We start from the raw sequence: 22797 nt of genomic DNA on the forward strand, positions 1-22797 counted from the left end.
TCTTAGGGCATGGCGATCACCTGCGAAGCGTGCAAAGCGTGAGAAGCGCTTCACCAAAGTAGCTTTGTCCTGATCCCCGCGGGAGGTGGCACCCAGGGGTGGGACGCAGGAGTCGGGCCCCGGTGCTCAGCTCGGCACGCTCGCAGCGCGCCCTCAGTGTGGTTGAGGGTGGTGCCCCTGGGGCTCGGCCCGGTCCCCTGGGGCTGGGGGCGGGGCGGCCTGTGGCCGGGGCTCCTCCCTCTTCGGCCCCCGGCTCCCCTGCTCTTAACCCGCGCGCGGGGGCGTCCAGGCCACTGGGCTCCGCGGAGCGAGCCAGAGATCAGTGCGGAGCCGGAGCCGCGCTCGTCCTGTCCCGAGGCCGACGCCAGCTCGCCGGCATGGCCCCTGCAGCGGCGTCGGGTGGCAGCACCCTGCCCAGTGGCTTCTCGGTCTTCACCACCTTCCCCGACTTGCTCTTCGTCCTTGAGTTTGTGAGTGGCTCGCGCGCCCCGCGCCCTAGTAGGGGAAGGGACGGAATGGGCTGAATCGCGCGCTTTAGTGGGGGCTGTCCCGTCTGGATCCGCAAGCAGCGCTGGTCCTGGGAGCCTTGTCCCCTTCTAGACCAACAAATTGGGGGAAACAATCTCCAGGACTATGGTGGAAAAACCAAATTCGCAACCCGGGTCAGATGTTGGAAGCGGGCCAGGCAGGGTCCATTCTTTGTGCGCCGGTTCCGAAGCTGCGCGTAAAGGGACCCACTTCGCACGCGGCAAAGCAAAGGAAGCTCATCCCCGCGCTCTGCCCCTGTCAGAGAGCAGTGTCCTTGTAGCGGTGCCAGCTTTTCCAGGGAGAGGATTCCGTTTACGAAAAAAAAAAATCAGCAAAAGAAACCTTAAAATTATTAGAAACCTCAGAATTACCAACTGAGGTTTTGGAGATGGGACTGAACTGAATCGGGATTATTCTCTTCTGGTCTTTTACAAGTTTCTGGCGAGTGAAATCTATTTGCGGCAAATTTGATCTGAAAATAAGAAAATAGAGGCCATCGTTTGCTCCACCGCAGGAATTCTGTCCTGTGCGTGGGGCGGGGGGATATGGGGGAGGCTGACGAGAGCTGTGGGCTGTGCCTCGCTTGACCTTGAGCTGTCCGGAGACCTACGCACCTGCAGTCGGCCGCCTTGCGCCCCTGCCTGTGGCTCCTCATAAAGTGCTTACTGTGTCTCCAGCTGTCAGAACTTCCTCAGCCTCAACTCCCCAGGGGCCACTGGCCCTGGCCTGGGAAGAGTGTGCTTTATTTTATTTACTCTGTGGGTGTGGTGTGTGCAGCTGCAGGGATATCTTTTCCCGTGCCCCCACCGCAGAAGCAAAGGCATGGAGAGTTGATTGGAAAAGAAGGTGCTGGAACCTGACTGTTTAAAAACTGGACCCCAGGTTCTTATTGACTGATTGCTGCGGGGAGGATGTGAATGCAAAAGGGAGCAGGCTCTGTCATCCATGAAGGGCTTGGGGGAAGGGGCAAACAAAGCCAAGGTTCCTGGTAGCAGGGGTATCATTGAACCTGTGGTAAGAGTTGAGTTGTGCCCAGATCTGGTTGTATCCAGTGACTTTCTTGATAGCCAGAATCAAAGAAGTGACATTTAGAAGAATTCGTGCACACCAATGAGCCCAGCCCCACCATTTGTAGCTAGGGACCCCCAGGCCCAGAGTGGGGAGGGCTTGCCCAAGGGCAGCCAGCTCTCCAACCAACTCTCCTGCCTTTCCACGTTCCTCCCATGTTCCACATCTCCAGGTAAAAACCTGGAACAGTGACCAGATGAATGCATTTGACGCAAGTACATGGCAGGTGCAGGAACCCTCCCCAGGGCTGGCTTATACCCCAGAGCACCCACTGGATTGTTCTTTTCCCCAAAGACTCATCATGGTCCCTCTCTTTATCATCTCTTAGCCCATGTTTGTCCAAGGTTGCATTCCTGAAAATGATCATAGTGTCCACAACCTCTGGATAAGTAATGGGTGGTTCCTTCAGAGGCTTTATACAGAGGTATTTACAAAGGTAGTTTTGTGACCAAAGAGATGATGTCTAATGGTGAGATGTGATGGAGCAGAGAGGTTTTGAGGCAACAAAGCTCTTCTTAATGTCTCTTAAATTGCCCTGAGTGACTTATCTTGCCTGTTTGGGGAGCATTATAACAAGATTCATGACAGAGTGTGTTAGTTGAGCTTTGGGCTTCTGCAGAAGGCTCTCTTGCACCTCCTTTCTCTTGCCCTCAGGAGCAGCGGTGGGTGGGCCTGGCTTCACAGAAGGGACGGCCACCCAGGGCCCTCTCAGCCGAGGGAAGGAGTGCCCCTGAGGGTAGGAGCAGCCCAGCCAGGCAGGGCGATCTGATCTGTGGGGGAGGGGACGGCAGGCTCCCACCCAACCCACCAGCCCCACAGAGAGAGGTGGCGTGTGCAAAACCTGTGAAATACCAGTTAGTGGAAACTTACTCTTCCGGTGCGGTGCCGTTTTGTGACCTGCAGTAAGAGGAGCTTCCTGAAGAAATAGTTCCCCCTTGCAGGGAACACTTCCCTCTCAGCTGTCTTAGAAGTTGTTTCTCCTCTGCCCCAGCTCTGTTCTCCATCCCCTCTCCCCACTCCCTAGGAGGCCTGAATGCTAAGGAGTTGCCTTCTCCAGAAATCTTCCTTCCTCTCTATGTAGGGTGCGGGCTCACAGGTACCTGGGAGACGAGACAGTCCAGGTTTTCCTTTGAATGGACTGTAAATATGAAGGTGTGAGCTTTGATATATGGAGGGAATGGAGAATTAAAGGGTTCAAGGAGACACTGGCCATCCCTGGGAGGGTTTTTTAAAATTAGGGAATATTACCACTCAACAACAAAAAGACAAACAACCCAATGAGAAAATGGACAAAGGACTTGAACAGACCTTTCTCCAAAGAAGATACACAAATGGCCAAGAAGCATATGAAAAGACGTTCAACATCATTAGTCATTAGGAAAATGAAATCAAAACCACAAAGAGATACCACTTCATACCCATTAGGATGGTTATTTTACGCGCCCCCCCCCAAAAAAAATGGCAAATAACAAGTATTGGCCAGAATGTGGACAAATTGAAACCCTTGTACATTGCTGGTGGGAATGTGAAATGGAAAACAATTTGGTGGTTCCTCAAAAAATTACTCTATGACCCAGCAGTTCCACCCCTGGGTATATAACCAAAGGATTCAAAGCAGGGACTCAAGTGCATGTACGTGCATGTTCCAGCAGCACTATTCACAATAACCAACAGGAGAAAACAGCCCAAATGTCCACCATGATGAACTGGATAAACAAAATGTGATATATCCATATAATGGAATATTATTCAACCATAGAAAGGAATGAAGTACTGATCTATGCCAGCAAGTTGTTAAACCTTAAAAACTCTGTGTTAACTGAAAGAAGCCAGACACAAAAGGTGACATATTGTATGATTCCATTTATATAAAATATCCAGAATTAGGTAAATCTGTAGAGACCGAACACAAACTGGTGGTTTGCCAGCGATTGAGGGGAGGGGGAAATGAGGAGTAATTGCTTAATCGGTGTGGGGTTTCCTTTTGGGGCAATGAAAATGTTTTGAAATTAGATAGAGGTGGTGGTTGGACAACACCGTGAATGTACTGACTGCCACTGAACTGGTTAAAAATGGCTGGTTTTATGATTTGCAAATTCACCTCAATTTAAAAAAAAAAAGAAATATTTCAATTACTACAGAAGAATACATATAATATTTTAACAGCCATCCACATAATTATTGCCCAACTTTGTCAAATCTTAATATTTTGCCTTATTTGGTTTTTATAGTAAGGAATTAAGGCTTTTCAGATGGCATTTCAGCCCCCTGGACATCCTTCTGTTATCTTAGTCTCTCTCCTCCCTCCATCCTCAGAGCCACCTGTAGGCTGAATGTGGTGTCCCTCACTCCCAAGCACAATTTAGGCTATTACTGCGCACATAACCATGAACTACACATGGCTTGTTTTACATGTTGTCACACTTTCTGAAAATAGTGTCATACTGTACATATCCTTTTGCAACATGCTCTCTAGGCGACATTATGTTGTGAGATTTAGACACGCTGACGTTGTTTATCCATTCTTCCCTTAATAGACATTTTGGCTATTTCCAATTTGCTACCTTGAGCTATTGCAGATAGCATTTCCAAGAACATGCTCCTATTTGCCTCTGTAGTTACACGGTGGAATTTTCTCCCAGAAACACATGGAGGATTTGACTTGCTGGCTCATAGGGATGCACATTTTCATTTTCCCAGATGTTACCACTTTGCTGTCCAAAAGGGTTATTCCAATTTACACACCCCAGGAATGGATTAACTGAGAATCTGATGAAGTTTACTTAAGTTCAAGACCCCTCACTTACTCAGGCCCCTTCCAAGACCCTGCTTCATTTGTATCCTTTTATAAAGGTTCCCAAATTGTATAAGCTTCAGGCTAACCCTGACTCTCCCTGGCTCCCACCAGCAGCACATGAAAGTCACCATTGTTCCTCATCACTTGGTAGTGTCAGATTTTATAATTTTCTGCTAGTCCAAAGGGTGTGAAATGCGTGATTATTTTTTAAATCTGTAGCCCAGTGAGTTGTTGATGACTCACAGTTCAGATTCCCATGCCTGACCTCCCAGTGGCCTGGGAGTGACAGATGGCCAAGGCCAACAGGGTGGAACTCCACTGCACTTCCACGGCAGGGGAACTGCCCACTGGAGCAGGCGAGGGTGGCGACTCAGGGTGGGGCATAGCAGCTCACCTTGGCCCATCACCCCTATCCCAGAGCTCCTGACCTCTGAAAGCTGCAGGGTCCCCACAGGCAGAGGAAGGCAGGCCCAACTAGGCGGTGCAACCCCACCTTTCTTAGCACCCCTACAGCCACACAGGCTGTGCTGCTATTGCAGGTGGTGGGATCACAAGTGCACCCTTATATAGTCCTGGGACGAAATGTCCAATGCTGTCCTCTCCCCCAACAGCTCAACCCAGGGCTTTACTTCTGGCCCGTTCTGCTGCAAAAAGTGTCCACCCAGTGAGGGACCTTTCCTTTTGGAGCCAGTCTCTGTCTCCTTCTGTTCCTCCTCCTCCCTTCTAAGCCAGAGGCTTCATGACACTTGGCCACCATTCACAGAAGAGGAGGTCCACATGCCTCAATGTGGCCAAGGCCCCCAGGGACAACTCCTTCCATGGAGTACAAGGAGAGATCCCCCTGCCCTTTCAAGACTTGTGAAGGAATTGCCTGAAAACAGGTGATGAGATCATTAACCCGACTCCCTCCTCCCTGGCCTGCAAAGGAGGTGGAGTCACCAAAGAATGGTTGGGAATTAAGAGAGACAATGCTTATGGCTTAAGAGAGACAATGCCTTGGACCAGCGCTGGGAATGCCACTCACCCTCCAGGGGCAGGCCCCTCCTCTGTGCCTCAGGAGCATGGGAGACAAAGAGGAGTCGTGTCATATTTGGGGGTGAGGTGGGGTCGGTGAGCCACCTGGAAGTGGTTTGCAGTTTTGACTCTTACAATGAACTGGACATAGTGATTACTAAAATGACACCTCTCTGTGACCCAAAGTGACTAGATTTTTTATTATTTAAGAGCAACCAGACACATCTTGGAACCTGCCCTGGAGTTTTAACCAGCTGGGGAAGGGCTGGCCATACAGAGCTGGGATTGGGCTGTTAAAGCAGTTTTGTGCTGGGTGGTCCACACTCTGGCTACACTGGGAAGGGAGTGTGAGAACTCCTAGGAGACAAGAGATGTAGAATCATGGAAACCTAATTTTCAGAGCTGAGACGAAACTGAGGCTCAGAGAGAGAGTGTCTTGCCCAGGTCACTCCAGGGTCCCGGGAGCACTTCTTGCACTGATAGCAGGTCACCCAGACACCCACTCTAAGGGACCCTGAGTGGGCAGTCCTGCCTGCCTGGCAGCCCTGGGCAGGCTTGGGTCCTTCCTTTTCCCCACAGAACGAAAGGGGCAGCTCAGAGCCACTGGGCAGCTCACACCCGCTGAGCCTCCTTGTCGAAAACACACCCTGCAGGTTCTGAGTCACTAGGTCCAGGGAGGGTCCAAGAATCTGCATTTGATAAGCACTGCACACCCTCCACTGATTCAGTGAGATCTGGAGTGGTCATCTGTAGGTCAGACCACCCCCTTGACGTTTTCAGGGGGGCACAGAATGATGGGAACAAGTTCCCAGTGAGAGGCCGGGGCAAGGAGCCAAGTGCTCTAAGATTCTCACGGGTTCAGGCCAGGGACCTCCTCTATTCCTGGAGAAATTTTCCTGCTGCCCCAGCCAGGAACCTCCCCAGCAGTCGCCAACCGCCAGGGAGTGGGGCTGGCCCTCCTTGGCCAGCACTGGACGGTGGCTGAGTTGGTCTTCCCTGGCTGTGTCTACCAGCTCCTGGCCCTGTCCTCTCTCTGTAGCCACTTACAGAGGAGTACTGCCTGATACTGCCCGGGATTTTCCCCTTTCCTCCTCTCCAGAGGGAGAAGTATTTCAGATAGAGGTCTCTCAGGGGTTTGGTGGAATTGAGAAGTGACTTTTCCGGTTTTTCAAGCACCAGAGGCCTGCTTTGATCAGGATGCAGTGACTGGAGCTGTTCTCTGGAAGCTCCTAAGTGTGGTGATGGGGCTCAGTTCTGCAGGGTTGTCATACATGTGTCAGTCACAACCGAGCTCTATTTTACAAGTTTGCCCTTTAGCTTTTCGTAACTCCCCCACCTCACGGGGATGGGGGAATGCCAGGGGAGGTACAAAAGCGCCCTCTCTACCCATAAGCTTTCAGGAGAGAGTAGGAGGACCCGAAATGCCAGGGAGAGTCACGCTCAGGTTGGCCAGGAACAGAAGCTGACTGTTTGCACCTGCACCCACCATGCCAGCCGGCCAGCAGGAGAGCCCAGGCCAGTTCTTCACAGCCTTTGGAGTGGTTGCCTTTGCTCTGGGGCCAGGACACAGTCCCTGAGAGAAGGAGCTGGGGGAGGGGACTGGGCCACCTGGGGTCTGCCTTGCCCTGGGATGGAGCCAGCCAGTCTGGAACTAGATGGGGGCTGGGGCTGACTCCTCATAGATTCAGTGTGGAGCCCCCGGCTTGCTAGCACCAGGGGCTGGTTAGGTTGCACCCCTGACCTGAGCTAGTCTAGGGTTTCCTCCAAGTCTGTCCAGTCACAGTCCCTGGACATGGTGCTTTGGACCAATAGTCACCAGGCTCTGGTACGATACCCCAGCAGGTGTTGCCTTCTGGTTCTGGTGGACATAGTAAGGTCAGCGAGCGTTGGCACCCCTTGTCCTTGAAGCAGGAATGCCATGGGGTGTGTGGCCAACTCCTTCTCATGGGTTTCCAATTGTCCCCAGGAGCATGGAACACGGAGCAGGTCCCTGACAGTCTGTAATCCTGGGGACTCCAAATTGCCCTCTACACTCTGGTGGGAAGGGTTGGCTCCCAGCTGGCTCCTGGCTGGGCACCAGCAGCACAACTATTTCCTAGGGTCATAAATGTACTGGCATTCTGTGGCTTCTCTGCCGATCCCGCCCCTTTCGTAGCTAATGTTCTACCTGGCTGAGTCAAAACAACCCAGGTACTGAATCGTTTTAATGCCCCAAGGCCTTGGGGCCTGAGCAAAATATGTAGGAAATTAAAGGAAAGCCTTGTCAGCAGCCATAACACATCGATATAACCAGTGGGAAGAGAAAGGCCCAGGGCGACATGGCCAGTCTCAGATGACCTGAAATTCCAGGCCAGAGCCTCAGATTCCTGTGACAATGCAGGGAGGGGAAGGCGGCAGGAAGAGAAGTGAAGTCCCGGATCCAACTTTGAAAGGGGTGGGCACTCCAGGGACAGGGCAAATGGGGAAGGACGGATGGTGACATGCCCTGGCCTGCTAGTGGTTGGGGCGGGGTCTCGATGGTGGGCCAGGGGACGGGAACTGCCGGCCTGTGTCCGAAGAAGAGCAATGACATCTTTCAGTGTTTGATCTTTCACTTGTGTGTGGGTTGTAAACACAAGCACTACCATTCTTTTCCTCTGAAGGAACAGAGCCTATTGAGACGCTGGCCCAGTGGAGGCGGGGAGGGAGACAGTCCCCACCCCCCACGCCACCCCAGCCACCTCCTTTGCAGCTCTCCCAGCTCAGCGGGAAGACTCATCGCCTATGCCCTCTCCCCATGGTAATATTCTCATGGCCATTTCCAAAGCCCACCCTAGACGTGAGGGTGTGGGGTTCATGGTAAACTGCTGGGGGGACACCATGGGTAACCGCCACACCCATGGAAGCCCAGACCTCGGCCCGGAGCCACGTGGGCTTATCAGAGCCGGCCCCCAGCAGCCGTGGGAATGTGGGCAGGCAACGGCGCCTCAGCTTCTGCGTCAGTAAAATGGGGGTGTAGCAGCACCTACCTCAAGGATTGCTGTGCGGATCAAGTAAATGTGACACACAAAAAGTTCTTAAAATTCTGTACACATAGGTACTGCTCAGTAGCTAGCTATTAGGCGTGGTTCAAAAAGCACACCTAATGATAATGAACCTTCACCTAATGTTAATGAACCGGCTCTGAGACCAACTGGCCAATCTGTGCCAACGGTGGCAACCAGGGAGGAGGTCCTCAGACCCATCCCTCACCACCTGTGCCTTAGGTGCCCTCCTATGCCGTCCTCAGGGCTGGGGGTGAGTGAGATTTGGGATCGTGCTGGGCTACTGAGGGCACACTTGACTTGTCCCTGGGGTCACCGAGTCCTGCACAGACACTGCCTTCTTGGGGCCTTCCTAGTGGCTCTTCTCTCACTGAGAAGGAACAACTGAGGGGCAGAGGTCGTTGTGTCCCCTGCTAGGAGCTGCCCCTGGCCAGAGGCTGTGGTGGCAGCCCTGTCCTGCCTTCTGCCGCGGCAGCAGGGTGCTTCTCGCCCAGCCAGCCTGCTGCCGGGACAAGATGACACAAATTGCTGCATCTGCCCGCAGGTGTAGCAGCCAGTCAGCAGTGAGCCTGGATTAAACCTTTCAAAAGTGATTTGTCATCTGTGTCAGTGTGTCTGCTGTCTGGAAGGGCACTGGTTCAGGGAGGGGCAGCCTCTGGCACAAAAGTGTGCCCTCACCTCCCCCAGCCTCCATCCTACCCCGAAGCCGCTTGGCAGGCAGGGCACAGTTGGATTAAGAGGCCTGGCAGGGAGGGAACCACCCAGCTTGTGTGTCTTAGGACTCTTTCTAAAGCCAGCCACAGAGCTTCCACATCTCCACGTGTGGTGTGGCGCGGGGGAATGCTTCTGTGTTGGAGGCGGCCCCTCAGGCTCAGGCTTAATCGTCACCTCCACCTGGAAGCCCACCCTGATAGCCCCCTCTGTGGCACTCAGCACACGCCCTGTAGGCTCTTGCTTGTCTGTCTCATGCCTATGCCCCAAGTCTGCCCACATCCCTGGCACAGACCAGGTATCCTGAAACATTCATTCTCAGCAAGCACTGGTAGGAAAGGGGTTGGTACCGTGTCTCCCACCTGGCTAGCATTTATGAATCACAAGATGAGTCCTTGACCTCAAGGACAGACAGAGTGTGAAGCTGACAATGACCACCACTTCCCAGGAGACCCTGGGGATTCCGATTCCCTGGGACCCTCAGGAGAAGCACCGAGCCCTAGATGGGCGATTTCTTCTCACCTTTTGCAGGTGTGCACCTGTTTTGTCTGTTTGCTCACAGTACTAACCTACTTGCTGACTCCCATCAAGACCTTTTGTTTTTCTTGCATTTAAGCCACGCCTGTCTGGCCTAGCGTTTCCACAGATTTTGTCTCTGACGGGTGGCTTACCTGGTATTTTTCGTGGAACCTCCTGGTTTCTGTTTATCCTGCTGAGTAAACCAGGGGTATAGGTGTGGTAGGTGAAATTTTCCATCCAGACGAGGACATGCCTGTCAGAAGGCCCTACATTTGTGGACCTGAGAGGAGTTTTCAATTATTGAGGAACTAGGGACCGTCCTCTACCTGGTGAGGGAGCCGCATATTAAGTCAGCAGTCATTTCGTCGTACCAGTGGCAGGTGCTGTGGGAGAGAAGGCTTCCCGGGACTGTAGGGTGGGTGGGATCACAGGCCCGAACAGGGGGCTCTGCCCGGTCCACACTTGCCTTGTGAATATCATCTGCAGCCCCGAACTCAGCCCGCCTCTCTTTGAATCCCAAGTCTCTATCCCTTCTTCACAAACAGACCCAAGCCCCCCTGAGTCCTGGTCTTGCCTTCGGATTAGATAAAGGGACACTGTCTAAGCCTACCTGGGGAGGGATGGTGGCATGGTAGGTCCACCTGGGAGGAAGAAGCCCGCTGAAGAAGGGGTCAGGAGGGGAGAGCAACTGGCATGGGTAAACTGAGTCAGGTGGCCCACACACCACTCCTGGTGTTCACCTGGGGAGTAGCCCCAGAGGCCAGACTCCCAACAAGCTGCCTTTTCAGCTGGCAGAGGGGGAGAGAGTCGCCACACAGAGGCTCTTCTGACCCCTTCTCCCAACCCCTCCCCATGGGGTCAGACGGCGATCCTATGAGAATTACTGGGTGCTGTCCTTACCCTGTGTGACACTTTTAGCTGGTCACCCTCGCTGGGACCCTGATACTTTCTCCAGGGCCTGAATCTGCCCCTGGGGGACCCAGCGCGGCTCCAGTGAGGCACCTGTTAAGTGCATAAAAGAATGAACTCGTGAGTGAGAGAAGGAAGCTGCCCTCTGACTCGCTGGAGCTGGGCTCCCCCTACAAGAACCAGAGAACCCCGCTGTGTTTGCTTCCTCACCTCTGAGACCCGTTCTCTGAAGGGAAGAGCCAGGGGACCTTGGGGAGGACTTCAGCACTTAGGGGTCTTGGGTCTTCACCCCCCCAACTCCCACTCTGCATATTCATTCTCCCACCACCTCGTGCTTGGCGACCTCTTGACTTCACCCTAGTGTCGAAGCCTGTTTGTCCTGTGGTGCCATTTCCCTCCTCTGCAGTAGCTCACCCTTAACCCACCTCTACCTACACCTGCACGCACACACACACGCATGTGCACACATGCACACATGCCTATCCACATGCACACACGTGCACACATACACACAAAAGCACACTTCTACACATGCTTATATACACATACAGATAGGCACATACACACTCATGCACACACACGTATACATACCCACACAGGAAAATGCCCCCACCCTCTATCTAGCTCACAGAATGATTAACTGTTTTAGTCAATCACCCTTTAGAGCTGGGCAGAGATTGCTGAGCCTCTGCTGGGCACACAGCTGTTACACTGGTCAGATCACTTACACACAATGTCCTCCTGGCGTTGCGATAACCCTGACTGCTGAACAGTTCAGTGAGTGAGGATATTGGCAGCGACACGAGATGGGCTTGCTGTTCCTGGTGGCCTTGGGAGAGCGCCAAAGGGATGGGGGCTTGCAGCCCTCCCAGCGGACGGAGATGAGTCTGTGTATGCCCCTCATCGGGTGAGGACATCTTTTCTTTTCCTTGCTGGGGAGGTGATTTTTGCCACTTGACCCGAGTGACAGGATGGCTTGGCATTTGGGGCACAGCCTATGTTCTGTGGCCAGTTTTCTTTAGCTCTCACGAATTCAGGGCACAAACTCCTGTGTACATATGACTTCAAGGGTGCAGCACATGCTCCGAGCTGTTGGGATTTCTGATGCTGGGCTCCAGAGGCCACGCCACCAGGTGTGTAGGTGGAAAGCCCTGCGTGGGAAGACCTCTTTGGCTCATGTCTTGATGTGTTATTGGAAGAATTCCTGCTGGTGGATACCCTGACCAAGTAAAATGGAGCCCCAGAAAAATATGCAGAGAATTTGAGCAAGCACTCTGCCTTGACCTCGGATGCCCAAGTCCTGGGGCAGAAATACTGGGGATTGTGGATGAAGAGTTCTTTCAGCCACATGCAATGGAAACTCCAGACGAATCTCAAGAATGTGCCAGAGAATTCCTTTTCCCTCGTTCATGACCAAGGCTCATTGTTTGAAGGAAGCCTTTCTCAAATCTTTATGCTCTTTGTGTTTCCTTCTGCAGAGGCGGACACATTTTTCTCAACTTTTGGTTTCTGGGAGACTGTAGGTTTTTCTCTTTTTGATGCTTCTGAGGTTATTTTTAAACTCTGGCTCTCAACAAGTTTTGGAGTGGATAATTGTGCATACTGAGATCATAGACCACTGGAATTTCCAAATGGTTACAGGTGAGATTTGGCTTCATCTTATGATGACTGTGATAGCAAGCGCCCCTAGTGGTGGCCGTGTGACAGCACTCTGCACATACAACTCATTTCATAATTACTGTTCTTGTCGCTGCTCAGGTGAGGGAATAGAGATGTTAAATAACTTGCCCAGGGACAGCAGGTCACCCAGCTAGTGAGTGACAGAACTAGCTTCAAACTCGCTAACTCTGGCTGTAAACCCTACTACCTAACCAACCTAGCCTGCCTTCCACGGATTAATTCAGAAAGAAACAGTGAGAACCCTCTCTGAGCTCACGCAAGAGCTCCTTGGAAAACTATTTCCTGAGGGAGTTTTTTCACAAAACTCATTTGATTGGATGGATGTGAGCACTTTGGAAACCTTTTGTCCAGTTCTGTACGTTATCCCTGGTTCTTTGAGAATCTCAGCTCTGCTCAGCACCCCAAAGTGGACTGAATTAAAGATGGTGGCCTCCAGCCCCGACATACCCATTCTCAGACAACGAGGCTGTATCCTGGCATTTAGAGGACACCCAAGGACCAGCTGTCTCATCTCATGTTCAAGGAAAGACAAGGATCAAAGCTTGGGGAGAGGAGAGGAGAGGAAAGGAAGCTTTAGGGTGACACACACTGAGAGGCCAGGCAGGAGCGGGAGAGGAGTGCTCAGCGGGTGTCGCAGGGAAGCTGGGCATTTGAGATGGGAGCCATTTCCTCTTCTGTTTGACATGCTTGTGCTACCAGAAGATCATCCACAGTTTTATGTCATGAAAACACTTTACAAGACCTTTGGCAAAGAACCTGGGATGTCTGTTCCTTGTCCTGTAACTCTCTTTCCAGTTGAATCAGACTCTGGGCATGAGTCCTGGGCATTGGTGTTCTTTTTAAAGGTGACTTAACATATAGTCAGGGTTGAAAACAATAGTGTTGATCCAGCCCCCGCCTCCATTTCCAACTTGGGGCTCTGGGATTCAGACAGAGAGCTCAGCGTACGTGGCCCTGGGGCCACCCAACCTGGAGATGTTTGTCTGAGACCACCCTGCCAGCTGCACCATCTCTGTTACGATGGACAGTGGCTGGGTGCGGGGGTGGGAAGTCTGGCCTGTTGCAGAGATGCACAGACATGAATAACGTTTTCAGAGTAATTGCCTCTGAGTATTTGCCGCCTGGAGGCTGGAAACCACCTAGAGTTTTCTTGATGAAGGGAAATGCTTGAACCCTCACCTACCCTCTTGCTCTTGACAAATATTTGGCCAGTGGGGTGCTGAGGCCATGCTGGAGTGATTGCCCAGGAGTGCCTTATCTCAGTGGGTGCGGGTGCTGGGTTGCTCTCTGTTTGGTCTTCGTATGCTTAGTAGGTGGAGTGGGGTGGGAACTGGCTTTGGTGCCCATGATTCACACTGAATCTCAGCTCTCCTTGGAGCGGGGCACGAAGGCTCACCCTCCCGTGAGTCCCATCTCCTGCCACTCCTTGACCCCACCTCGTGTCTGGCTCCCTGGCCTTCGGAATCCCTTGTGGTTGCTTCAGCATCCTCTGGGCTTGGCATAGGCACTTTCCTCCCCCTGGAGGGCCACTCCCTGACCCTTTGGCCTAGGTAACCAGTTAAGTCCACCACTTCCTTCAAGACTCAATTGAAGCCACACACAGTCCACGCTTTGCCCCTCGGGACTGGTTGTCAGCCTGCATTGTAACTGGCTGCTCGGCCTCCCATCCCAGGTGTTGGGTAGCGCTGGGCATGGTGCCAGATGCTTCACACTCACAGCCACAGTCTCAGCCAATTCACACCAACCCACAGCATGGGGAGACATCTGCCAATGTACAGATGAGGAAGCCAGGCCCAGAGGCTGAGTCCCTCCTGCAGCCTCCTGCAGCGAATTCAGCCCTCTGAGGATGCCCTGCAGGAGCTGGCATGAGAGGAGGGAGCCTTCACCCATCACTGCTGTCCCAGCTGCCACCGTGCCCCATACTAGAGTCTCACAGTGGCCCACGGCTCTTCTACAGAGAAGACTGGAGCAAAAGGGCCATGCTCCAAAGGGAAGGGGCACAACTCCATGGCAAAGCTGGAATGGGAAGCTGTTTCCGTTTCACAGACATTTGGCTGGGAATATAATCTCTCCTTGCTCAGGCTTGCCTTTTTCTCTTACTGTTCCTGGTCCTCTCGGGGTGGCTCTGCACCGTCCCCAGCACCCTCCGAGATGGCCCATGGCTCCTTCCCATAGCACAGCCACCCTGCACTCCTCCCTGGGCACCTCCCGGGCAGGGCTATGTGGGGAAGGCCCACTTCCCCCTCCTGGGAGCAAAACCCTGTGCTGAGGATATTACCTTCACATGACTTGTCATCTAAAATATGTTTCTGGGACAGAGGAGGACTGGTGGCACCCTTCCTGTAAGAACGTCCCTGGGAACTGGGGTTCCTCAGCTCTTTCTGGCTTGGAGGCTCCAGAGAGATGAGACACACTCCCCAGGGCCCCCCAAATGGTGGAAGACAGAGTGGGCCATTGTAGGGGCTATGACAGTGGAGATATTTTGTAAAACCCCCCTTGAGAGAGAATTTCTCACCTCGAGGACATTAGGCTAAAGGAAAGAAGTTAGTCACAAAGTCCATATATTATACGGTTCCATTTGTGTGCAAGTTCAGAATAGGGAAATCTACAGAGACAGAAAGTAGATTAGTTGCCTGGGGAGGGCAGGGGAGCAGTAGCTGATGGGATTTCCTTCCGAGGTGATGAAAATGCCTGAAGATTGTAGCAATGGTGGCACATATCTGTGACTATACTAAAAACCATTCAATTGCACACTTTCAATGGGTGAATTGTATGGTCTATGAATTATATCTCATTAAAGCTGTTTAGAAAAGAAAAAGAGAATTCCTCCCCACCATCTCACTATGAAACCTTCTGCTATAGAGAAACCGTACAAAGAAAAAAAGTCAGCTGAATTTTTTAAAGGACCCATTTGCAAGGCGATGCCCCAGAGGCAGGGTGGGACACCGTGGACAGGGGCCTGCCGTAGACTGCAGGAATCTGCATGACAGTGTGTGTATGGGAGGGAGAGGGAGAGACAATGCATTTCCCAGGGATCCAGAACACAGAAAAGCACACCCCAAACAGGTCGGAGCCTGGCTTAACCTAGAGCCCAGCTGGACGGGTCCTCCCAGTGTCCCCCACCAGGGAGGCAGCTGTGTGCATGGCGGACCTCACTCCCATTACCACCTGCTCAGAGGAAGCCCCATTTTATCACTAAAAAAACACACTCGTGTTTGTGCCAAGAGCTGCAGAGATATGCAGGACTCCCTGGGAGCATATGAACAAGGGACCCACTCAGACTGGGCCTCCTTGGATGGTCAGGAGGGGACCAGGCAAAGGACGCTTAGGAGAGGGGTGTCCCTCCCTCTGCCGGCTGGACAGACATACCTAATCTATCCTTCTGTTTCTCCATGCCACACCCTCCTGCCTCCACCAAAAGTCCTGCTCAGCCATCAGTGGGCTCGTGTCACTTTGTCGGTGCCCGTTATGGAAAAGGCCAAGTAATCCGTTTGATCTTAAACACAACTGTGCATGAAATCTACACACACATCTTATTCTGTGGTGGTCTGAGGATTTTTATTTAATTGATTTTGCTCCAGTTCTCACAAGGTGTACAGTGTGTCCCACTGGCTCTGTCACATGCCTCAGGCAACTTAGGATCCATCAATCAGCAGAGGATGTCATATATTCTAATCAGAGATGCCCATATCCCATGCACTAGCCACAACCTGGTTTTGATAAATCCAGACTCTTTGTGTACTGATTTTTCTACAAAAATGTGATTCTTTCCTGATGCTTCTCAGCCAAGGGCTCAGAGAACACCTGTGGAGAAAGCAGCAGCTCTTACTCAGCAGGTGGGCGGCAGCAGGTCCAGGGAGATGGGGGGGTCAAGGTATCATGTGAGTTCACACCCCAGGGGACTTGAGATGGGGAGGGCAGCCCGGTTCTCAGCCCCAGAGGCTCAGAAGATGGTGCCAAGCTCTGTAGCACCTCAGAGACCTTTGGCAGCAAAGCCACCTCCACAGATGCCCAGCCCGCTCCAAGCCCAGCCCTTACCTGGGTGGGGACAGGTGGAGGGGGCTGAGCTGATCTCCCATGGGGTGAAGAGGAGGGGGAGGAGGAGTACAGAAAACCCCAGCCAGGGTCTGTGTTGCGTGTCCACGGCAAGGAGTGTGACTGTGCCGTTGACGGCTGTCACTGGACCCTGCATCTGTCCTTGTGCTCTTCTTCGAAACGTGGGGCTCACTGACCCTGGCACATCAACTGGGCTGGCTTCTGGATAACCACAGGGGTGAACTTCCCTCATGCCTGTCCTTGGCCATCTGAGGAGACGCTGACCTGGGCCCTCTCCACCCCAACGCCAGCTCCGACAGAGCACTTCTTGGACTTAGGGATATAGGGGTCACATCTCAAGAAATAAAAAAATGCAAGAAGAAAGAAAATACTAATGACATAGTGTGGCTAATTTGTTTGGCCAAGTGAAAACCAAAAGAATCTGCTAGTTGCCACCCTGCATTAAAAGACTGCTATTTAATATTCAAGCAAGTAGGAAGGACAGAATCTCAGAAACCCTTCCAATACTGCACAACATAAGTCCTTTCTTGAAATGATAATTTACTCAACTTCCACGTGCCTCAGTTTCCCCATTTGACAAGTGAATCAGTACTTTGCTCATAGGGTTGTTGTAAGAATTAACTGAGTTAGTATTTTTGAAGTGCTTAGGACAGTACCTAGCAAATAAGCATGATATAAGTGTTTGTTTAATAAAAAATTAAAATTGTGTTTAAAATATGAATAAAATCAAGCCCACAGGGGATCGAAGAGGTGGAGATTGGGGCCCCAGCCACGGGCCTGGGGGATGAAAGATTCATTTGCGGTGGTGACAGCACCTGCCCTGTTCTCTTTGCCTCCCTCCTGTGCTTCTGCACCCCAGGAACAGTGTGACCCCTGGGTTTGGGCCCTTCCTGGACTTGGGCTCTCCTCTGGCCCGACACTCACCCCTGCCCTCCCTCCTGCAGGTCTTCGGGGGCCTGGTGTGGATCCTGATCGCCTCCTCCCTGGTGCCCATCCCCCTGGTCCAGGGCTGGGTGATGTTCGTGTCTGTGTTCTGCTTCGTGGCCACCACCACCCTGCTCATCCTGTACATAATTGGCGCCCACGGCGGGGAGACTTCCTGGGTCACTCTGGTGAGTCCCAGCCCAGGCTGTCTGGGCGGGCAGGGGAGGGGCAGCGTGGACCCGGGCCCTGGGCGGCTGGCCCTCCCGGTGCCGGGTGAGGCCACCCTACAGACATATCCCTGCCGCATTCCCAGGCGGAGCTGGCCTCGCAGAGGTGGAGGCAGAGGCTGAGGCCTCTGCTGCTGGTTCTCACTGGGCCTGCCCCTCGTGCTCCTGCTGGACTGCCTTTTCATGGCTAGCCAGCTGCCCAGCCCCTCCCCACACCACCCGCACCTGCCAGGTGCCCATTGGCACGTCCCATCATCCAGGAGGGCTGTTGTCCCCAAGGCAGCAGGGCCCTGGCGCTGACTGAGTGTTCTGCTCCTGGCGGTCAGGCCACGTTAGTGCCCAGCTCCTCAGCCACGGGCCCCCTGTGTCCATTCTGCTTGGACGCCTGTGAACAGGGTCAAACCCACACGTGGGACACCTGCCCACTGCCTGCTACAGAGGCCTGGGGGCCGTTCGGTGGAGCCTCCCACCGAGACTTTTGAAATCACTTCTGAATCTCAACCACACAAAACTTGCTTCAGTACTTTTTTGCTTTTAAATATATCAGGAGCCAAAAACCCAAAAGCAACAAAACAAAACAAAACAAAAACAATGGAAACAGCCTGAGCCTCTCTCACCCAGTACTGGTCAGTGAGGCCACACCCAAGCCAGACTGCGGCCACACACGACACTTCCCAGGGGCAGAGCCAGCTTCTCCCTGTGGACGTCCCCGGCTGCCAGGTGGCGCTGGGTGAAGAACCTGTGTGAGGACAGAGGCTGGGAGGGGGACGCAATTCAAAGGCAGTGGCGGGAGACAAGGAGGGGGCCGTAGCCATGCAATGGGGGGTCCAGGGCCCTCCTGGGCCCACAGCTGCCCCCGACCCTGCACCTGGGCCGGTGCATCTCTTTCTCCCGACCTCACTGACACCCTGTCTGACCTGCAGGACGCAGCCTACCACTGCATCGCTGCCTTGTTTTACCTCAGCGCCTCGGTCCTGGAAGCCCTGGCCACCATCTACATGCAGGACGGCTTCACCTTCAAATACTACCACGAAAACATCTCTGCTGTGGTGAGTCCCGCCACCCGCGGCAGAGGGTCTGCGCAGAAGGCTGCCCGGGCCCTCCCTCTTTCTTTAGTTCACTAACTTTTGAGTGAAGTCAAACCCCCCCTCCTTTCTGAAGCAGCAGAGCCCCCGAGAAAGGAAGTGACACGCCCAAGTCTCCCTTAGTCTGGGCAGGGCTGTGCTGCCCAGGCCTGGGTGGGTCATTCAGATGATGACTGCTGAGTGCCCGGCACTGTCGGAGCACTCTGTGACAATCCTATTTAACCCTCACGACAACCTTTCAACATAGGGTTATTAGACCCATTTCGGAGCTGGAGAAGCAGGGCACAGACAGAGTGGGTAACTGGGCCACCATCACCAGTCATTGGTGGCACCAGGTGTCAAGCCCAGGGGCTCTGTCCCCCACACTCTTAGCACCAGTTTGGAGCTGTGACTCTGGCCTCTTGGACCCCTGACTCTCCCGGAGTGGTCTTCCACCCAAGCTTCACCCAGGGGCAGGTGCCCTGAGGCCAGGGGTGGATTTTCTTTTTAATGGAGTGGATCAGAATGACGGGGAGTAAGAGAGTTTATTGTTTCATAAAGCATTTTTTCAGAGTTGTGCGTGTGTGCCCTTGCAGTATACTAACTCACAATGCCAAATGTGTTTCTAACCATGGGTATTGTTTCAAAAATAAGAAAAAGTTTCAGAAATAGCACTCCTCAGATTTCTAGAAATTGACCTATGATTTGTGAGAATCCCAAGGTGGAGCATGGTGCTAGGTCCCAGGATGCCAGCTCTAGTGGCCCAAAGCTGTGTCACCTCTCTTTGTGGAAAGAGTATGGCAGGGGCCGAGAGAAGGCCCACAGGATGGGCATCGCTGGGCGTTGGAAAGGGTTTGGCGAGATGCCTCTTCCAGCTCCCAGGGAGGCGCCTGGGGAAAGTTCCTCAAAGCCTCATCTGCCAGTCCCTGTGGGACTGTCCCCTGCCCCAAGAAGTCACATGCTGCCCTTGAGCTCCTAGCTTACAACCACTTCCCTAAACATGGCCCCTCAGGCTCCCTGGCACCCTCTTAGGCGCCCCACAGTGTGGGAACATCTCCCCACAGGGCTGGTTTCTAAACAGTAGCATAGTTCTGGTAGCACCTTGGGTGTTCTTCCCTCCCTGGGAGGCTGGTAGCCTACCTCCTCGAGCACCCATCAAATGATACTGTGTCAGCTCCTCCCCCTCCCAACCGCAGAAGCCTTCTTTCTTAATGGACATCAAGCACAGCATTTGAAAACAATTTCCATAAAATCACTACGGTCAATGATAGTGAAATGTAGACGGGATGTGGTTAGCGGTCAGCTCCTGATGGAAAACCCAGGTGGGGTTTATTACTGCCCCTGCCCACTGGGCAGATCTCCAGTTGAGAACCACTGGGCTCCGTCTACTGCACTCAGACTTTCCACTTTTATTTTTTACCAAAATGCAGCCTACAGCCAGAGAAGTGTGCAGGCTTGTGGACAGCTCGATGAATTTTCATAAAGTTAATGCCCCCATGTAGCCAGCATCTGTGCTAAGAATCATGGAACAGCTCCCAGAAATCCGCCACTTGTCCTGTCTCTGTCACTGTGCACCACCCCACCACCACCCAACTTCTGATTTCTAGCACCCAGCTCGGTTTTGCCCGCCTTTGAACTTCATATAAATGGAATTATGTAGTGGATATTCTTTTATGTCTGGCTTCTTTCTCTCCACCTTATGTTTGTGAGAGTCATCCACGTGGCTGGGTGTAGATATAGATTTTTTTATTCTCGTTGCCATAGGGTGTTCCATTGTAGGCAAGAGTAGACCAACAGCTATTTATCCATCCCACAATTGATTAGGTCCCACATTTTCGTTAGTTAATTTGGATAAACTTGAACATGCCTAGGCAAAGGCAGGAATGTTAGAATCAAGAATCAGAATGTTCTCAGCAGGCAGGTGCACCAGGAAAAAAACCGCCAAGACAAAATATGAACCAGGCTGGATGTTAAGTCATGCCTTTCCATTCAAAACACCAACTGCATCAGTACATGGGGGAGAAGGAGTTGTCATTATTCAGGATTTAATCCCAGACCTTGCCCAACCACAATATGCCCTTAGATGGTCTTGGGGGTGGCCACTCTGGGGGATGTTAGGGTACAGGAAGGCACCTCAAAAGCTATCTCGCACACCCTGGCCTTTGGAAGCAGCCAGCCTGCCCTGAGCCCTGTGGTTCCTAATCAGGACCTATCTCAGAAGCTGAACTTTTCCCTTCTCTCCTTTGTTGGTGGCAGAGCTTCTTCGCTGGGATTGGTGGAAGTGATTGAGAAGAGCTGGAGATTTCTGGAGAAATTTGGAGGTTTCTAGATTTTAGCCATGGTAAACAATCATGGCAGCAGTTTGGGGAAAGGTTTCTGAGGGGCCAAAATATGTCCATTCACGTCCCCAGCTCTAAATGTCTCCAGTGGGACAATGAGCCACTGTTCCTGCTCCTGCTGGGGATTGCTGAGGTGCTTCCTGCACCAAAGGTTCTCGCTGGGCCTGGAATTCCCACCCAGTGGGGAGAGGTGCTTTTTGGGGGGCTGCTCACCTGTGTTTGACTGCTCCTCTCAGGCAGGGTGCTCAGGAGTTCCCAGATGAGTTCTCTTCAGTTTGTTATTAAATAACTTGGTTTACTCATCACCTGGCCAATGAGGGGGAAAGAGTTCACCTGTGCGTGGTGCAGGGAGAGCAGGCGCGGTGACAGCTGGTGTTTATGGGCATTTTCAAGAGTCACAGAAGCGTGACCGCCCTACATGTTGTGCCTGGGTGGAAACTCTTGACCCCCGCTCAAGTCACAGAACCAGGTGCAGATATTAGACTTGGGGCAGGCAAGCCTGGGGGACAGCCACCCGGAGTAGGGCGGTGGGAGCACACGTGCCCAGGAGAACACAGCATGTCACAGGTGACCATTTGTCACATTTCCAGGCTTTTGTTCCCAGAGCGCAAATGGCTGACTGGATGGTCCCAACAGCCAGCCCCCTCAGGAAGCCCCTCCTTTGGACAAAAGCTCAAATCCCTGTCCCTTACTTGCTGTGAAGCCGTGCTCCCTCCGCCATGCCTGTGAAATTAAAGGTCCTAGAATAAAATCCTGATAGGATCTGAGGATCTCCAGGTAGCACAGAGCCAGCAAGACCAGGTAGTCACAACCTCCCAGCAGAGCTGCTGAGACCACAGCTGGGGACGCTGGTCTTGCTGGTGTGGGGGGAGGAAGATTTCCAGGGCGAGTGGTTAATGCCTGCTGGAATGCTTTCACTGGAGGGGCCTTTGAGGGCCTTGTTTGAAGTCAGCTGACATCAACGTGACATTGTGTGATGGCGGATAGTTCTATCTTGCACACAAGTCCCAGAGATCGCTGGGATTCGGGGCACACCGGGCTCAGCAAGAAAGGATGTCTGTGTGAGCAACAGGGAGGAGCTTCGGGCCTGTCCCCCCCGACCCCAGGACACAGTGTGGACAGCCGTGCCTCACCCCGTCCCCATGCACTCCCTTTAATGGTCCTTTCTCTTGGTTCCAGGTATTTTCCTACGTAGCCACTCTGCTGTACGTGGTCCACGCGGTGTTTTCCTTAATCCGCTGGAAGTCTTCATAAAGCAGCAGCAGAACTTGAGCTGAAAACCCAGATGGTGTTAACTGACCAGTCCACCTTCCAGCATAACTTTTTAGAACACAGAAATGCTCTCGATGGTGGAACAAAAGAAAACGAACCCCCCAAAATAGCCATGCTCTGTTTCTGTGGGTGTCACATTTAACTTTCAACTACTGCGCTGTCTTTCTAGGGTCACTTCCTGTTTGTAAAAGGGGGGCTTCCTGTCTGGGGGTGGGACGTGGGAACCGTGATCTGAGAAGGAAACAAAGATCCCCTGCTGACCCCTGGACCGGATCTTGAGAACTGCACATTGGAATGTTCCACGGGATCTTCTGAGCACCCCGGCTTCTGGCGTGTTTCTAAGTCTTCGTGGATATTCTGGTGTCGTGGGGACTAACATGCACCCAACAGATATTTCCAGATGTCTGTGGAGGAAGATGATAACCCTTTGAAATACTTTATAAAGTGCCTTTATGTTCAGTACTTTTGTGGGGTGTTTGTTGGGTTTGGGTTTTAATTCCCCGGTATCAGGAACACCATCATTTCAGCTTCCTTTCTGAGGAATCCTTTGACTTGACCTGAATCTCAAGAGGCAGCATCAAGTGGCAGCTCAGGTGATGCTGTGTGCACTGGGCCATCGCACTCTCAGAGCGCGGCGCTGGGGGCCCCTCCCTCCCAGCCACGTGT

The 22797-nt window shown here is 52.7% G+C and overlaps 1 protein-coding gene across 1 annotated transcript; it reads left to right on the forward strand.

The window, feature by feature from the left end:
• Window positions 1-244: 244 nt before the first annotated feature.
• On the forward strand, window positions 245-22593 carry MAL (mal, T cell differentiation protein). The gene is made up of 4 exons (XM_045550104.1): window positions 245-470; window positions 17250-17417; window positions 18380-18505; window positions 22039-22593. The coding sequence occupies exons 1-4, from the start codon at window positions 378-380 to the stop codon at window positions 22111-22113; spliced, it is 462 nt and encodes a 153-aa protein (XP_045406060.1). The 5' UTR covers window positions 245-377; the 3' UTR covers window positions 22114-22593.
• The last annotated feature ends 204 nt before the right edge of the window (window positions 22594-22797 follow it).

The sequence above is a fragment of the Lemur catta genome, chromosome 4 (genome assembly GCF_020740605.2).
Source record: "Lemur catta isolate mLemCat1 chromosome 4, mLemCat1.pri, whole genome shotgun sequence".
Classification (NCBI taxonomy): domain Eukaryota; kingdom Metazoa; phylum Chordata; class Mammalia; order Primates; family Lemuridae; genus Lemur; species Lemur catta.

Excerpts from the sequence above, each read along its gene's own strand:
- MAL (XM_045550104.1), top strand. The coding sequence starts at position 378 with ATGGCCCCTGCAGCGGCGTCGGGTGGCAGCACCCTGCCCAGTGGCTTC. Across the intron at positions 17,418-18,379 it reads AGACTTCCTGGGTCACTCTG|GACGCAGCCTACCACTGCAT; the intron begins GTGAGTCCCAGC and ends TCTGACCTGCAG. Across the intron at positions 18,506-22,038 it reads ACGAAAACATCTCTGCTGTG|GTATTTTCCTACGTAGCCAC; the intron begins GTGAGTCCCGCC and ends TCTTGGTTCCAG.